The sequence below is a fragment of the Narcine bancroftii genome, chromosome 3, assembly GCF_036971445.1.
Source record: "Narcine bancroftii isolate sNarBan1 chromosome 3, sNarBan1.hap1, whole genome shotgun sequence".
Taxonomy (NCBI): domain Eukaryota; kingdom Metazoa; phylum Chordata; class Chondrichthyes; order Torpediniformes; family Narcinidae; genus Narcine; species Narcine bancroftii.
In genome coordinates, this window is record NC_091471.1 from 356,806,599 (window position 1) to 356,822,442 (window position 15,844).

General features: G+C 42.3%; 1 protein-coding gene across 4 annotated transcripts in view; it reads left to right on the forward strand.

Annotated features, from left to right (window-relative positions):
- The first annotated feature begins 3,043 nt into the window (after nucleotides 1–3,043).
- Nucleotides 3,044–15,844, forward strand: part of afmid (arylformamidase) — a 50,412-nt gene continuing 37,611 nt past the window's right edge. The window contains exons 1-4 of one of the 4 annotated variants that reach the window (XM_069929988.1): nucleotides 3,044–3,124; nucleotides 5,532–5,605; nucleotides 10,384–10,474; nucleotides 12,727–12,831. In XM_069929988.1, the coding sequence (XP_069786089.1) occupies nucleotides 5,576–5,605; nucleotides 10,384–10,474; nucleotides 12,727–12,831 (226 nt within the window). In that variant the 5' untranslated portion in view covers nucleotides 3,044–3,124; nucleotides 5,532–5,575. Of the gene's footprint in view, nucleotides 3,125–5,531; nucleotides 5,606–8,045; nucleotides 8,350–8,387; nucleotides 8,579–10,383; nucleotides 10,475–12,726; nucleotides 12,832–15,844 lie in introns of those variants that run through there. The other 3 variants (XM_069929991.1, XM_069929987.1, XM_069929989.1) reach the window with 3 other exon arrangements.

Consider the following 15,844-nt stretch of genomic DNA (forward strand, 5'->3'; position numbering starts at 1 on the left):
ACCCTCCCCACTATAGAGAACATCCTGCCGTCCGATAGCAGCAGGAATCATCAAGGATCCACATCACCCAGCACATGCTCTGTTCTCGCTGCTGCCATCAGGAAAGAGGTATCGGTGCCACAAGACTCGCACCACCAGGTTCAAGAACACCTGCTCCCCCTTCACCATCAGACTCCTCAACAACAAACTCAATCAGGGACTCATTTAAGGATACTTGGTGTCTGACCTGCTCTTGTAGGCACTGTATTTATACAGTTGGCTGATTGAGTATCTGGTCAAGAGTGGCTCTCTCCAGAATAATAATGAAGGGTCTAAAGATCTTGGTGAATGTCAATGGCATATGATAAGTCAGGTTTATTGTCCTTGTACAAGACAAGTACAACCCAATGAAACAGCATTCTCTTGTCCTCAGTGCAAAACATGCAGACACACAACTAGGCCACACATATTACAGACAAACAATACATATGCAGGGCAAGTATTTTGTCTTTACAAATAAAAATTTTTTGCTTTGTACATATGAGGGTCTCGGATGGTTAGTGTGAGAAGTTCCTTTGTTTGTTCAGTATTTTCACTGTCCGTGGGAAGAAGCCGTTCCTCAGCCTGGTGGTGTTGGGTATAATAGGTTCTGTCTTGTTGAAGACAGTGATTGCCTAATGGCAAGAATATTGCGAGCCACTTATGAGCCCAGCCCTAGATGTTATCTGGGCGTTGCTGCATGTAGGCATTTTTGCTGATAAGTTGCAAATGGAACTAAATGGAAACATCCAAATTTTTAACCTTTAATGAAAGGAAGGTCTGATGGAGCAGCTGAAATGTTTGGGACTAGGACTCTGTATTGAGGAACTCCATCATTGATATCCTGGGGCAGGTAAGATCGACTCACTACTACTTTCACTTGTGTGATGTATCACTTTAGCTGTTGGAGTGTTTTCCCCTTGATACGCTTTGACTGGTTTTACAAGGGCTCTTTGGTGCCACACTCACTCAAACACTGACTTAATGACACAGACACTTATTGGTACTTCTTGAGAACTAGCCCTTTGATCCAAGATATCTGTGAAAACCCAAACTTGGCATCATGTGCCATTTGATATGACCTGATCCACAATCATCTTGGACCTTCTTGCCATCGATCTAAGACCTAGTTATGTACTAGAAGGTGTGCAACGACCACACCTTGTTTTAAGAAACCAGATACAGGCAAATACTCTCCTCAGAACACGAGAAGAGCAACTTTGACCCCAGGAGACTTGACAAGAAAAGCTTTCTGTGAGAATTCTTAAGAGTGATTGGCTTCTCAGTCAGCTGATGGCATCAGTGTTACCATGTGATAGAAATGCTGTAAGAGGGGAAATGGTCAGACAAGTCTTTATGGAAAGCTTTTATCAATGATGGGTGCCATCATTTTGATACTGACCATATAAGTTGAACCATTATAATTTATAATGAAAATTCCAAGTAAGCAGTGGCCACTGGTCAACCATTAGGTCAACCAACAAGCATTCCCTGGCGACTTTCTCTGTGAGAAGTCCAGCTGCAGCTCCTTACAAGCCATGTTACAGCACTGGAGCTAGATAAACTCCGGATGATTTGGGAGGTTATGGGGATGATAGATAGGAGTTGCAGGGAAGCAATCACACCAAGGAGGCAGAAGGAAGGTAGATGGTTGACAGTCATGAGAGGGAAAGGAATGGTCAGTTAGGGCAGGGTACCCATGTGGCTATTCCCCCCAATAGCACGTACAGTGCCCTCCATAATGTTTGGGACAAAGACACTTTCTTCCTTTATTTCCCTCTGTGCTCCATAGTTTTAAATTTGTAATCAAACCATTCACGTAATTAAAGTGCACATTCCCGATTTTATTCAAGGTTATTTGTATACATTTTGGTTTTGAAAGAATTGCATGATGGAAAAAACAAAGATATTGGGTGAAAATTCAAATGCGGGTCAAAGCCTGGATAGTTGTACTTCAGACCAATTTGTGAAAATGCAGGCAAGGGGAGGATTAAGCTTGGAAATTACATATGATTGGCACTTAAACAGGCCTTACACCCAGAATAACATCTACTTTACAAACTCAAAAGACTGGTGAAATGGTTTCTAATTTCCACCCCTTTACTGAAGGTAGCCCATCGTAAGTGCCAGGAAGTCAGAGTGGATGATCTTCAGGAAATGAATGCCATGCTCTCAAAGGTTAATGTTAGGGTGGCCATTCCAAAGGAGGACATGGCCATAAGTTACCATATATTACATATGTTAAAACAAATGCAAACACATTGTGTATGTGTATATATGGTAACCTGTGACCATGTCCTCCTTTGGAATGGCCAATGTCAGTATGTTTTTAGAACAGAAAGGGAGGACTCCTGCACCATCACCTAATACCAAAGAAATACCATGCTTTTCAGTTCTGATCAGGAGTAGAAATCCTTTCCAATTAACTGCACTATCATCAGGAGTGTATAAACCCTGAGGATGTTGAAAACCAAAAATAGGGTGGTTTTGGATTTCCTGATGATTGGGAATGAAGTACAGCTATGAAATTTATAGAAACATATCGCAAATTTGTAATAGCAGATGTGAGGTTGATCTATGGTCTAGTGTAAGTGTATTGAAACTTTAATGGAGCAAGACCATTTCAAAATGTTGTTCGGACCAATTCATTTTGTCTTCTTCTCATTCTGTCATTTTAGGTGGTGGAGGTCTGCGGTAGGCCCTCTCTGTTGTGACCCAGTGTGTAAAAGTAGATGACACAATTTTCTTGTTTATTTTCATTGTGCGATGACATTGTTTAGTGGGTTTAATGTATCATATATGTTAAATGTTGACTGGGTGGGGAGGGGGGTGGGAAGTAGGGAGGAAAGGGAGGGGGGAAAAAGGGGAGAAAATGACTGTGTATATTCAAGAGGGAAATGTTTATGTGTATTTTGGTCAATATGGTTCATAGTGTGAAAAATTAAAACATTTAAAAAAAATGTTGTTTGGACAGAGCAGCCTTATCATTACTAGGGTGACTTTTGAACAGTCTTATTTGAACAAATATTCACCAATGACATAAGTGGTTGCTAAACATTCCATAGCTATCGATTTCAAAGTTCAATAAGCTGAGCACAGTTGTCTGGTAAGTACAAAATTAAAGCTTGCATCAATAGTTTCATTTGTATGATTAAAATCTAGATTTTTCGTTCAGTCTTATTGGTGTCACTTTGAGATTATGGTTGAAGTTTCCTTGGCCTTAACCCAGGAATCTTTGAGATGCAGGGGGAGTTGGTGTGGGTGGGGTGCGGGGGAAAGGATTGTGGAAGACTGTAAAGAATTGGTAATGCTGCATTTGATGGCAAGATCTCATTTAAATTGCCTTCCATAATTCCCAGCTGAAGGCTACCCAGCTATTCAATGGGTATGAGATCACAAGTTGTGGAAGAGAGACCATGGACTGGGATGGGTGATCTAGAAATAATCACAGGGAAAAATGGGTTAGGAGATTGGGGATCCCGAGATAGGGGATCCCTGGGTACCAGGGAAAGCAGAGCCCATGTTGAGAGAGAACCTGAGGAAGCGGTTGGGATTCTGGAGAAGAGATCACAGTAAGAAAGTTGAAGATCATCGGTCAGTGTGGGCAGAGATTGAGGGAGTTGGGGCAATCCAGAGGAAGGACTGGTGTTGAGAGAAATTATTGGGAGGGGCCAATGTGGTGTGAGAGATGTGATTAACACATTTTGTAGCTTAATTTTGGAGGCTCAGTTAGCAGAGGTTAGCACAACGCTTTTAACAGCGCCAGCAATTAGGACCTGGGTTCAAATCCAGCACTGTCTCTAAGGAGTTTGTATGTTCTCCTCGTGTCTGCGTGGGCTTCCTCCAGTTGCTCCAGTTTGCTCCCATCATTCAAAAATACGCCAGGATTGGAGGTTAATTGGGAATAAATGGGCAGCACGGGCTCGTGGGCCATTTGGGCCTGTTACTGTGTTGGATGTCAGTGTCTAAATTGATAATGTTGAATATATCAGTCATGATTTGAATGGTGGAGCAGACTCGATAGGCTGAACTTGGCCTACCTCTGCTGCTACGTCTTATGGCCTTATCTTGGGTTGAGGGGACATTGAGACAAGGTGGGGAGGGTTAATTTCCATCTTGTACTTGCTGATCATTGCATGCTGAAACTTCGCCCGTTGTTTTACATTCAAGACCTGATTCATGTTTCTAATGCACAACATGATTGAGTGTAACAGTAAACTATTTATAAAGTAAATTATTGGACCATGATTTCTTGTAAGGCACGCAGAGAGGTGCTGAAGCCTTTTTTGCAGTAAACATTACTATCATTTCCTCAGTGCTGGTGAACAAGCTTCAAAACATGGGCCTCTACCCCACCTCCCCCCCCACAACTGGATCCTTGACCCCCCTCATCAGAAGACCACAATCAGTACGAATTAGAAACATCTCCTCCTCACTGATGAACACAGGTGCACCTCAACAATGCGTGCTTAGCCCACTGCTCTACTCAGTCTACACCCATGACTGTGTGGCCAGGCACAATTCAAATGGAGTCTACAAATTTGCCGATGATACCCTGGTCATCAGCAAAATCACAGACGGCAATGGGGGAGTGTTCATGAGGGAGATAGATCACCTAGTAGAGTGATGTAACAAAAAAACAACGTTGCACTCAATGTTAGTAAAACCAAGAAGCTGATTGTGGACTTCAGCAGGAAATCAGGAGAGCACAAACCAGTTCTCATTGAGGAGTTAGCACTGAAGAGAGTCAAGAACTTCAAATTCATGGGTGTCAATATTTCTGACGATCTGTCCTGAGGCCTAAATTTCGATGCAATTACGAGGAATGTTTGCAAGTATCTGTACTTTGTGAGAAGTTTGAGGAGATTCGGTAGGTCACCAAAGACTCTCAAAAATTACTACAGGTGTTTGGTAGAGAGCACTCTGTCTAGTTGGATCACTGTCTGCTATGAAGGCACCAATGCAAGGACAAGATGAAACTCCAAAGAGTTGTTAACTCAGCCAGTAACATCACAGGCACCACTCTTCACTTCATCAAGGGCATCTACAAGAAGCAGTGTCTTAAGGAAGCAGCCTCATCCCCAAGGAACCCCACCATACAGGCAAAAGAATTAATCATGTAGAATGAGTTTAACACTTGATAAGGTTGCCATTTCAATGGTTTGGATCTGGTACAATGTGTCTGGCCAAACTTTGCTATTCTCTCAACTGAAGATTCAACACATGCAATGCACAAAACCTACCTGTCATTCCTACTTTAAAGGCTCTCCTTAAATCCAACTCTCAAGAGTCAAGAGTCTAAATTGACTCTTCAAGCCAGAAACAAAAGGATGGTAAATCTAAGGCATCACCTGCTCTGAGCAATGTAATTATACAAAACATAGAAATGTTTGAAGTGATATCTTTGACTGCAAAACATGTGCTATGCACCATTCAAATACATTTTAGAAAAAAAGGCAATTAATTTTGTGCATCTTCTACATTGATTCTTTCAATTCCCCTGCTGATTCCAGGCCGTGGACAACGATTTCTGGGAGGATCTTAAATAACAAGCAGAATGAGCTCTTGGAAGAAAATGAATAAAGAGGTCAGTGAATTTGTTTTCATATCTTTAATCTCAGGAAAGAAAAAAATAATCCATATACTCTTCAATGGTGTGAGGGATGGACAGGAGAATGTACCAGGACTAAAGAATGATTGATTTGAAACTGAAGGGAGATTAACTTCAGGTCTCTAAGTGAAGGAGATATTTTCCTTAAAGGACCCAATAGAATTGATTTAAAAGATGAAAGGATTAGGGAAGAGTTGAGGAAAAGGATTTCACTCAATGTTAGGCAAGAGTCTGGAACTGAATCCTCAGAACCCCTCATCCAATTAAGAAGTAACCGAACAAACATTTTCAGAGCTGTAAACACTCCTTACACAAGACAAGATGGGATGAAGCACAATCGAGATTAACCATTATGAATCACAAAAGGTGGGTTTGCAGGTGCAGCAGGCTATCAAGAAGGCAAATGGAATGTTGGTCTTCATTGTGAGAGGGGTGGAATTTAGGAGCAAGGAGGTTATGCCGCAACTGTGCAAGGTACTGGTGAGGCCACATCTGGATTAGTGCATGCAGTTCTGGTCTCCTTACTCGAGGAAGGATGTTCAGAGATGAGGGGGTTAGCCTATGAGGAGCGATTGAGTCATCTGAGACTGTACTCACTGCAATTTAGGAGAGCTGATCTTATAGAAACATAGAAAATTATGAAGGGCACAGATAAGATAGAGGTAGGTAAGTTGTTTCCATTGGTGGGGGAGACCAGAACGAGGGGACAAAGCCTCAAGATTCAGGATAGTCGATGAGGAGGAACTGCTTTCCCCTCCCCCAGAGTGGTGAGTCAATGGAATTCATTGCCCATTGAAGCAGTGTAGGCTTCCTCAGTAAATATATTTAAGACAAGGTTGGATAGGTTTTTACAAAGTAGGGTAATTAAGGGATATGGGGAAAAAGCAGGTCAGTGGAGATGAGTCTATCATCAGATCGATGATGATCTCATTGAATGGTGGGGCAGGCTCGGCGGGCCAGTGGGCCTACTCCTGCTCCTATTTCTTACGAAGCTATAAACCAAGAGGTAGAAAGTGATTTGAGGATTTTGAATGGCCACAACAGCCAGTATGGTTAGAAATTATAATGTCAGCATTGCAGTAAAGGTAGTGTTGAAGGAGAAGTGCATGTAATGTTTTAGAATTGCATGGATGAATATTATTTCATTTCTAAATTTTATCACATTGAGTCGTGCCTAACTGGAGTGGAATTGATTATTGCCACAGATCCGTATCTGACGTCAGGGTGTTTTGGATCTGCTTGTCGTTAATTCCAAGTAAGAAATGACCAGATTGAGTAAACAAAAGTTAAATATAAAACAAGAAATCTGAGATCCAGCCTGTACATGATTAAAATAGCAACATGCATCAGTGAATCAAAAATCCTTGGCATTTTACCAAAGTCTTCATTGTGAAAATGTAACGTTTAACAAGGCAGACACAACAGGGCCACCGACTATTTCTCAGCCCCCTCTAGTTCTCCGACCATCCAAAATGCTCCTTCTGCAGTATGAAGGGCATAGATAAGATAGAGGTAGGTTGTTTCCATTGGTGGGGGAGACCAGAACGAGGGGATTCCAGGGAATATTGCACTTTTACATGTACATTTTGAGCACATCTTTGAATCCTTTTCTCCATTCACCTGATAATTTCTTCCCATGAGACACCTTGGAATAGAGTTTTGGGAGTCTGGTGTCAATAACATGACCTGCCCAGCGCTGATAAGTGAGTATAACTTCGTCCTCAATTCTGGGGATTCTGGTGTGGCAGTTGAATACTGTTAATGATTTACTGACCTTTCTAGTGAGCTGGGAGGATTTTACAGAGACAACATTATTTTTCCAGCACCTTGAAGTACCTTTTGTAGTCTAGTTCTCAGAAGCATATAGGAGGGCAGGGATCATCACTGACCAGTGGACCACAAGACTTAGGCCAGGTCTGAAGTATTGCTTTTCAAATGCAGTCTTCAATCAACAAAAGGCTGTGCTGGCATAACAAAGGCAATGAATGATAAGATTGTGGTTGATGTCTTGGCAACATGATCTGCAGTTAGCCAGTTGATTAACCCAGGGCATTTTCCCACAACATAGTTATAATGGCCAGCACAAAGCGGCCATTAACCCTCTGCTGGGTTAGCCACTGTCCTGGAATTTCTCCATCCTCAATGATATAGGTTCATTTTCTTTGAAGGAAGAGTTATAAAGGCCTTTTGTTCCAAAGAAAAGTTTTAAGCTTCCCTGAATTTGTGATTACCAGCTATGGTGAACTCATTTATCTGGCTCCGCCCCATTCTGTGACTGTACCCGTGGCTCCTCCCTCATGACTCTGTATAAAGGCTCCAATGCTATAACCCCTCCCCAGAAAGCCTGGGTCACAGCACAGGATGACCATCAAGTTTATTGTGAATAAAAGGCTATTGTTCTGTAACTCCAGTCTTTCGAGTTATCGATAGTGCATTAATTTTATTTACAATAAATTTTTCCAAAGCTGGAACAACTCGAAGCCTGATAGCTGGAGATCAACCCACAGTCGCCTGAAACCTCAGACCTCTTTGAACTCTGACTACACTGCTTTGAGGTCTTTCTGCAAAATTCCTATGGAAATGTGGCCACGGAGGCAAACAAGCTGCACCTACTCTTCTCCTGGGTCAGACATCGAGTGTTCCTGAAAATCAGGGATGCCTCAATATACAGAGAGGCAATGGATATACTCAAGGACAAGAACAGGGGGAAAGTCAACGAGGTATACGCATCTGATTTCACCCTGGCCACCACCCTTAATCAGGCAGGTCGGCCTATGGCCTTCTTCTCCCGTACCTTCCAAGGCCCTGAAGACGGACACTCCTCCATCGAGAAGGAGGCTCAGGCAATAGTTGAGGCAGTGTAGCACTGGAGGAATTACCTGGCTGGCAGACATTTTACCCTGCTCATGGACCAATGGGCTGTGGCATTCACATTTAACAACAAACAGGGTAAGATAAAGAATTTTAAAATTTTGAGGTGGAGGATCAAACTCACCACCTATAACTACAATATTCTGTATCAGCCGGGAAAACTCAACGAGCCCCTAGATGCCCTGTCCTGAGGGACATGTGCCAGTGTACAGATAGACCGCTTCAAAACCCTCCACAATGTCCTTTGCCATCCCGGTGTCACAAGATTTTTCCACTTCATCACATCTCGTAATCTGCCATATTCTGTTGGGGATGTCAGAGACATGACCTGGGGCAAACCGCACTTCTGTCGACCAGGTAAGGAACACCTGGTAAAAGCTACACAGTCTTTTGAGTGCCTGAGTACCTTCAAGGGCCCCCTTCCTTCCACTAACCACAACGTGTATTTCCTCTCAGTCATCGGTGAGTATTCATGTTTCTCCTTTGCCATCCCCTGCCCAGAAATGACCACCACCATGGTCATCAGGGCACTGCACAACTTGTTCGCCCTGTCAGTGACCGGGGGACCTTTTTTATGAGTGATGAGCTGCCCCAATACCTGCTGGCCAGAGGTATGGCTGCCAGCAGGACCACTAGTTATAACCCCTGAAGGAACGACCAGTGGGAGAGGCAGAATGCCACTGTGTGGAAGGCCATCCTCCTTGCCCTTGTCCGGGGGTGGCCAGTCTCTCACTTGGTCCTTCCCGAGGCGCTCCATGCTATCAGATCACTGTTATGTACTGCCACTAATGCTACCCCTCACAAACAAACGTTCTAATTCCCCAGGAAGTCTGCGCTGGGGACCACCCTGCCATCCTGGTTGACGCCCCCAGGGCCAGTCATGCTATGGAAACATGAGGAGCCATAAAACTGGTTGAAAGAGTGGAACTCCTCCGTGCAAACCCCCAATGTGCGTATGTGGCCTACCTAGATGAATGCAAGGAAACTGTCTCCTTCCAGGACCTCACCCGAGTGGGGGCACCCGAGGAGTATACCCACCAAACAGCACCCCCTCCCTTCCATGGACACACACTACATACCATCGCTCCGTAACCCCACCCCCATCCCAGTCATTCCGGTTGAGTCGCCATGCCCCTAGCAGGTCGACACAGCACTGAAGGACCAGGACTCAACAATAGCCCCAGCGACAGCACAACAACTGGGACTCTGCCGGGCACAACAGAAGACCCAGGCCACTGGACAGACTTAGCCTGTAAGACTTTACACCCCATGACACCCTGCTGGACAAAATTTAAAAAAAAACAAGTTGTAAATGTGGTGAACTGATGTACACTCATTAATCTGGTGCCACTTTGTTCTGTGACTGTACCTGTGGATCCTCCCTCTTGACCCTGTATAAAGGGTCCGACACTATAACCCCTCCCCAGGAAGCCTTGGTCACAGCATGGGATGACCTTCAAGTTTATTGAAAATAAAAGCCTATTGTTCCGTAACTCCAGTCTTTCAAGTTATTGATAATAAGGCATCACCAGCACCCAGCCACATTTCATGAAGGTTAAAATGAAGTTGTGGAACCCATACGATTTCCTTTACCAAGTCATGGTAATGCACAATATGCACTTTTGGTTTCTACCCTTGTATTTCAAGTTTCTGTGCTGACTTTCTAGATTTTTCAATTACTAATCAAAAGGTAAATGAGCGTAGACCTGATGATTTGGTTCATATGGATCAAACAAACTCTAAATGTAAATCAGCCATTTGCAGATAACAGCAGAATAACTAAACTTTCATCGTGTCCAATATCCCAAAACAGGTAAAAATGGCTTGACTATTTCACGTGGTCGAGTGTAATAGTATATTTGTTAACATTTTTTTTGGTTTAGGAACTAGAAAAGCAGTACTCTCCCAGTTGCTGGTCGCACCGTATGGACAGATCTGAAGTCATAGAATCTCACATCAAAGAAATGACTAAAGGTTAGTTGTTCTACGGGCAATTCACAGTTATGTTTCTGCGATATAAGTGCCGTAATATTGGGCACTTACCACTTTAAGGATATGTGTTTAGTCATAACCTATCTCTGAAGAGTAGCTGGATGATTTTCTCCATGTAGCAGACAAGAGCAGGGAAAGGATTTATGCTTTACTGTAGATTATTTTGTTTAATAGAGCCTTTGTTAGTTTAATTTACTAATTTTCTTCCAGTTTCTCAGAGAATAACGCTGATATTATTTCTGTAAAACTCTGATCAGGGCTTTTCCGCAAATTGGGTTTGAACATTTTTTCCGTAATATTTAATTGTTCTTGGGATGTGGGCAGTGCTTGCAATGAACATAAGATGTAGGGGCAGCATTAGGCCTTTTGGCCATCAAGTCTGCTTCACCATTTGAACATGGCTGATGTATTTTTCCTCTTAACTACATTCTCCTGCCTTCGCCCTATAATCTTTGACACTCTTACTAATCAAGAACATATCAACCTGTGCTTTAAATATACTTAGTAACAGGCTCCACAGCCATGCATGGCATCAAATTCTACAGATTTCGCACTTTCTGGCTCAAGAAATTTCTCTTCATCTCTATTCTAAAGAGACATCCTTTTATTTTGAGGCTGTGCCCTCAGGTCCTTGACTGTCCTACTTCTGGGAACATCTTCTCCATGTTCTCTCTAATAAGCCCTTTCAATGAGTTCTGCCCCAACCTCCTTCTAAACTCCAGCAAGTGCAAACCTAGAGCCATTAAACACTCCTCATATGTTAACACTCTCATCCCTGGGATCATTCACATAATCATTCTCATCTGAACCCTCTCCAATACCAGCATATCTTTCCTCAAAACTGCTCATAATACTTCAAATACCATTTAAGAAATAATCCAAAAATGTGGATCAGTCACATGTAGGCCAAGTGAGGTTGATAACAGGAACACATTTACAGGGAGATCCTATATTTCAATGAGATCGATATGGTATGCCTGTACTCACAAATAACTTTGCTGGCCAGGCACGTAACCAATAAAGATCAAGTCCAGACCAATTGAATGAGGCCAGGTTGGTTTTGGTATCATTCAAGATCTGATCTTGCTCTTGAAGTATTGACAGGAATGTTCCAATTGAATTTCTGGCGAGAGACTTGGCAATGGCAATGCCATTGAATATTAAGGATAGGTGGTTAGGCTCTTTTGCTGTTATTTCTATGGCACAAATGTGATCGTCAATGGACATCTCTATTTCTGATCTGTAAATTTGGAAAAGAAAGATTGGAAACTTGGCAGATCAATCTGACTGCTTCAGTGGAGAGAGAAACATAGCTAATGTTTCAGATCAAAGGCTCTTTATCAAGAGTGAGGAGGACTTTGTAAAGATACAGTACGTGGTTAAATTAAAATGTTAGCAGATGAACTGTAAAGTGGGAAAATTTGAGATTATCCACTTTAGAAGGAAGAATGATTATAACTACAAATTGTTGTAATACAAAGGGATCTGGGGGTCCTGGTACATAAAACACAAAAGGTTGGAGTAAATAATTAGGAAGGATGATGGAACGTTGACTTTTATTGCAAGTGGTATGGACTATAAGAGTCGGGAAATTTTGATGCAGTTTTGCATGGTGCTGTTAAGGACACACCTAGAGAACCACATCCAGTTTTCTCCAAATTTAAGGAATGCTATATTTGCATCAGAGGTAGTGGAAGGAAGATTTCTGAGGTTGCTTCCAGAGATGAACAGTTGGTTCATGAAGAAAGAGTAGTTTGGTCTCATACTCTGGAATTTTCAACAACTTTTCTACATTTGAATGAACTATGCAACCCTGGGTTTCTCTGTTTTGAAATACAGGTACTTGTAGAATTATGGACACTAGATTCTTTTGGTGGTTCTTATTCTTCCTTCCAAAATATAGCATATCACATTTTTTCAATGTATAATTTCAACTATTACCTATCTTCCCATTTCACCAACTTGCCTATATCTCCTTGATGTCTATTCCTATCCTTCTCATAGTTCTCTAAACCTCCAAGTTGCTAAGCCTAGTATTTGCATTTGTGGACTTCTCTCCAGTCTGAAAAGCACTTTTTTTAAACTATTTTTTTTCTCAAATGGTTTGGGAAAATTGTATCCTAGTGTATGTTAAAAGAAGCAGGATATAGCTGTTATGGAAGTAGAGTTAACTGATCGTGCAGTATAAACAAAATTAGTAAAAGAATACAAATATCCTTTATCTTACATTTCAGGTACCATTAAAGGTCGCAATGAAGCTCATACAAATTTAGATGAAGCCTATGGACAAGAGGATTATGAGAAGTTAGACATTTATCTACCTCCAAACTCATCGACAGGTTTGTAGAATAACATAATCCAGCAGTAGAGTTTTACTTAATGCATGGGGTATTTTTTCCAATAACCTGCTGTTATTGCTTTTTAAAAATATTGTTATGACTGTGTTCATTTGGATTGTATCATGAACTGCACTTCATGAAACCATTTTGTCGCTGCCAATTTTCTCAACTCGCCTCTTCTGAAGCCAGTGAGAATCTGCCCACTCAAACACTTTATTCATAGAGCTCATTATTTTAATGTTAGCTCTGACAATTAATATATGCAAACTACTGTTCTTCATGGGACATTGTGGTAGAATCTAATTCCACTGAAATGTCCGCTTAGATGCTAAAATTAGAATAGAATGGGGTCTCTTTGGAGCAACACAAAGTGCTGGAGGGTCAGGCAGCATCTGTGGAAGGCAGTAAGCAGCATTCTCCCATGGATGCTGTCTGACCTGCAGAGTGTGCGTTGTTTCAGCTTTCCAGGATCTGCAGTCTCTCTTGATTACCAGAGGTCTATTTGGCTCTTTTTCTGAAACAACTTCACTATTTCCATGCTGAGATAACATTTCTCATCAGCTATGGGATCAGACATTGAATATTATTGATCTGTATGAAAAAAGAAAGATTATTTACTGACAACACTGCATCATCCAATGAAGCAGATGAGGTGACTTACAGCAATCTCTTTAGCACTCAAATGAAACCAATGTATTAAGGAATCAAATGCTAAAGGCAGTTAGAATTGACAGTACTTTCTGAAAAATTAGACACGTTTCTACAGAAAGAAAAGTACAATTTATATGCCCAGGAATAATCTTTATTCATTCACGGCAGAGTGGCCAAATTTGAATGATGGGAATTACACAATCATTTCCAGTCCAGCAAATTATAGATAGCTTTGTCATTATATATAGCTCAAAAGAAAAGATATTACTACCACAGAATAGTCTGACATTCTTTAAAATTAATTAGATACTTTTTGTAGTCACTGTTATAATAAAAGAAACATGACAGGTAATATCTGCAGTGTACTCCTGAAACAGCAATGTGATATGAGTCAGTCTGTTTTAGTGATGTTGGCTAGGGATATAAAAGTGGCACGGGGTTATTTCGTTTATTTGTTTGGCATTAGTTCTTTTCAACAGACTCGCCAAGGCAAATAGCGCCTTTGGAAGACTACACAAAAGAGTCTGGACAAACAACCAACTGAAAAACCTCACAAAGATAAGCGTATACAGAGCCGTTGTCATACCCACACTCCTGTTCGGCTCCGAATCATGGGTCCTCTATCGGCATCACCTACGGCTCCTAGAACGCTTCCACCAGCGTTGTCTCTGCTCCATCCTCAACATTCATTGGAGCGCCTTCATCCCTAACATCGAAGTACTCGAGATGGCAGAGGCCGACTGCATCGAGTCCACGCTGCTGAAGATCCAGCTGCGCTGGGTGGGTCATGTCTCCAGAATGGAGGACCATCGCCTTCCCAAGATCATGTTATATGGCGAGCTCTCCACTGGCCACCGTGACAGAGGTGCACCAAAGAAGAGGTACAAGGACTGCCTAAAGAAATCTCTTGGTGGCTGCCACATTGACCACCGCCAGTGGGCTGATATCGCCTCAAACCGTGCATCTTGGCGCCTCACAGTTCGGCGGGCAGCAACCTCCTTTGAAGAAGACCACAGAGCCCACCTCACTGGCAAAAGACAAAGGAGGAAAAACCCAACCCCCAACCCCAACCAACCAATTTTCCCCTGCAACCGTGTCTGCCTGTCCCGCATCGGACTTGTCAGCCACAAACGAGCCTGCAGCTGACGTGGACATTTACCCCCTCCATAAATCTTCGTCCGCGAAGCCAAGCCAAAGAGAAGTCATTTGCCTGGGCTGCATTAGCTAGTATCAGAATCTCTCTTGTTTCAATATAATTATAGATAACATAAGTGTAAATGTTCAGGTAGCAACTTTTAACAGTATTTTGAGAGCTATAAGCCAGCCTAAGAAGACCTTGACAAGTAGGATTAAGGAAAACCAAAGGCATTCTACAGGTATGTGAAGAACAGAAGGATGATGAGAGTGAGGGTAGGACCGATTATGAATAAAGTGGGGGGGGGGGGAACATGTGCCTGGAGGCAGAGGAGGTAGGGGAGGTCCAAAATGAATACTTAGCTTCGGTGTTCACTAGGGAGAGGGATGTTGGGTGAATATGAGGTCAGTGTTGAACATACTAATGTGCTGGAGCATGTCGAGGTTAATAAAGAGCAAGTGCCTGAATCTTCTTGAAAATATTCACAGAGATAAGTCCCCAGGGCTGGATGGAATGTACCCAAGATTACTACAGGAAGCAAGAGAAGAGATTTCTGGAGTAACTGATGCTGATCTTTGCATCCTCCCTAGCCACAAGGGAGATACTGGAGGTTTAAGAAAGGTAATAGGGAGAATCTTGGGAATTCTTATGCCGGTAGTGGGTAAACTATTGTAGAGGATTCTTAAGGGTAGGATTTTCATGCATTTATAAAAGCCCAGTCACCTCAGGGATTGTCAGTATGGCTTTGCGATTTTTTTTCAAGGAGGTGACAAAGGAAATTGATGAAGGCAAGCTAATTGATTGGTGTTTATGGATTTTAGCATGGCATTTAACAAGATTCCTCATAGTAGGCTCATTTAGAAAGTCATGAGCCATGGGATCCAAAGAACATTGGCTGCTCAGATTTGGAATTGGCTTGCCTGCAGAAAGCAGAGGGTAGTTGTAGACAGAACATTTTCTGCCTAGAGGTCAGTGACTCATTAAGTTCTGCAGGGATCTTTTCTGGGAGAGATGTTTTATAAATGACTTGGATGAAGAAATGGAGGGGTGGGTCATTAAGTTTGCAGATGACATGAAGATTAGAGGTGTTGTGGATAGTGTAGAAGGTTACAACAGGATATAAACAGGATGAACAGTTGGGCAGAGAAATGGCAAATACAAGAGGACATTGATTTAAGATGAGTGGAGGAAAGTTCAGGGGAGTCGTGAGCAGTAAGTTTCTTTCCT